Raw genomic sequence first — 980 nt, forward strand, 5'->3', positions numbered from 1 at the left:
GTTAGCTTTCCAAAAAGTTCAAAGCCAGATTTTGCCAGCATTTCCCGTTGAGATATTGTGAAAAATGTTTGTACAACCGTAGCTCGGAGGACGACGCGAATCAAGCTGGTTTACTAGTTGGTACGGTGCACTGTATATATTTACACGTTTTTCAAAACGTTCGGTATCACTGCAACCAACAGTCGAATTATCCATAGTTTTAAATTGTTACCTGAACAATTTCATCCTCAACATGACAGACACCGTTGCTACAACTCCGGCTCCAGTCGCCGCATCGCCGGCCGCGAAGAAGTCACCCGCCAAGAAGAAGTTGTCGGCTTCCAAAGTCAAGAAAACCGTCGCGTTGCACCCGACCACCGCCGTGATGGTCACCTCGGCCATCAAAGAGCTCAAGGAGAAGAAAGGTTCGTCGTTACCGGCCATCAAGAAATACTTGGCCGCCAACTACAAAGTCGATCCCGCCAAGTTGGCGCCTTTCATCAGGAAGTTCTTGAAAGCCGCCGTCGCCAACGGTACCGTCGTACAGACCAAGGGAACCGGCGCTTCGGGACACTTCAAGTTGCCCGTCGCCGAGGTCAAGCCGAAAAAGGCCGTTGTAGCCAAAAAGAAGAAATCAATCGTCAAAAAAGTCAAAGCCGCCGGAACGCCGAAGAAGAAGAAGCTCGTAGCCGCCAAGAAACCCGCGGCCGGTGAACCAGCAGCCAAAAAAGCGAAAAAGGCCGCTGCAACCAAACCCAAGGCGACTGCACCGAAGAAGGCCCCGGCCAAGGCGAAAAAGCCGACCGCTGTTAAACCTAAACCGAAGAAAACTCCAATCAAGAAAACCGCAGCCCCCAAAAAGAAGTAGGGTGGTGGTAAAATACTGTCCTCTTCCTTCCTTAAAACGGTCCTTTTCAGACCACCAATTTTATTTAACATATCATATATGACTTGCTGCACTTCTTTCACTAAATATTTTTCATACAATTTTGTAAGCAGTA

The 980-nt window shown here is 48.6% G+C and overlaps 1 protein-coding gene across 1 annotated transcript; it reads left to right on the plus strand.

The window, feature by feature from the left end:
* Positions 1-143: 143 nt before the first annotated feature.
* Positions 144-898, plus strand: LOC100575894 (histone H1A, sperm-like). Its single transcript, XM_003248975.4, has one exon. The coding sequence runs from the start codon at positions 233-235 to the stop codon at positions 845-847; it is 615 nt and encodes a 204-aa protein (XP_003249023.1). The 5' UTR covers positions 144-232; the 3' UTR covers positions 848-898.
* Positions 899-980: the final 82 nt, after the last annotated feature.

Source organism: Acyrthosiphon pisum, unplaced genomic scaffold (assembly GCF_005508785.2).
Source record: "Acyrthosiphon pisum isolate AL4f unplaced genomic scaffold, pea_aphid_22Mar2018_4r6ur Scaffold_18330;HRSCAF=19006, whole genome shotgun sequence".
In the NCBI taxonomy this organism is placed as follows: domain Eukaryota; kingdom Metazoa; phylum Arthropoda; class Insecta; order Hemiptera; family Aphididae; genus Acyrthosiphon; species Acyrthosiphon pisum.

Bases quoted from the DNA above. Each gene is read 5' to 3' on its own strand.
- LOC100575894 (XM_003248975.4), top strand. From the start codon at position 233: ATGACAGACACCGTTGCTACAACTCCGGCTCCAGTCGCCGCATCGCCG.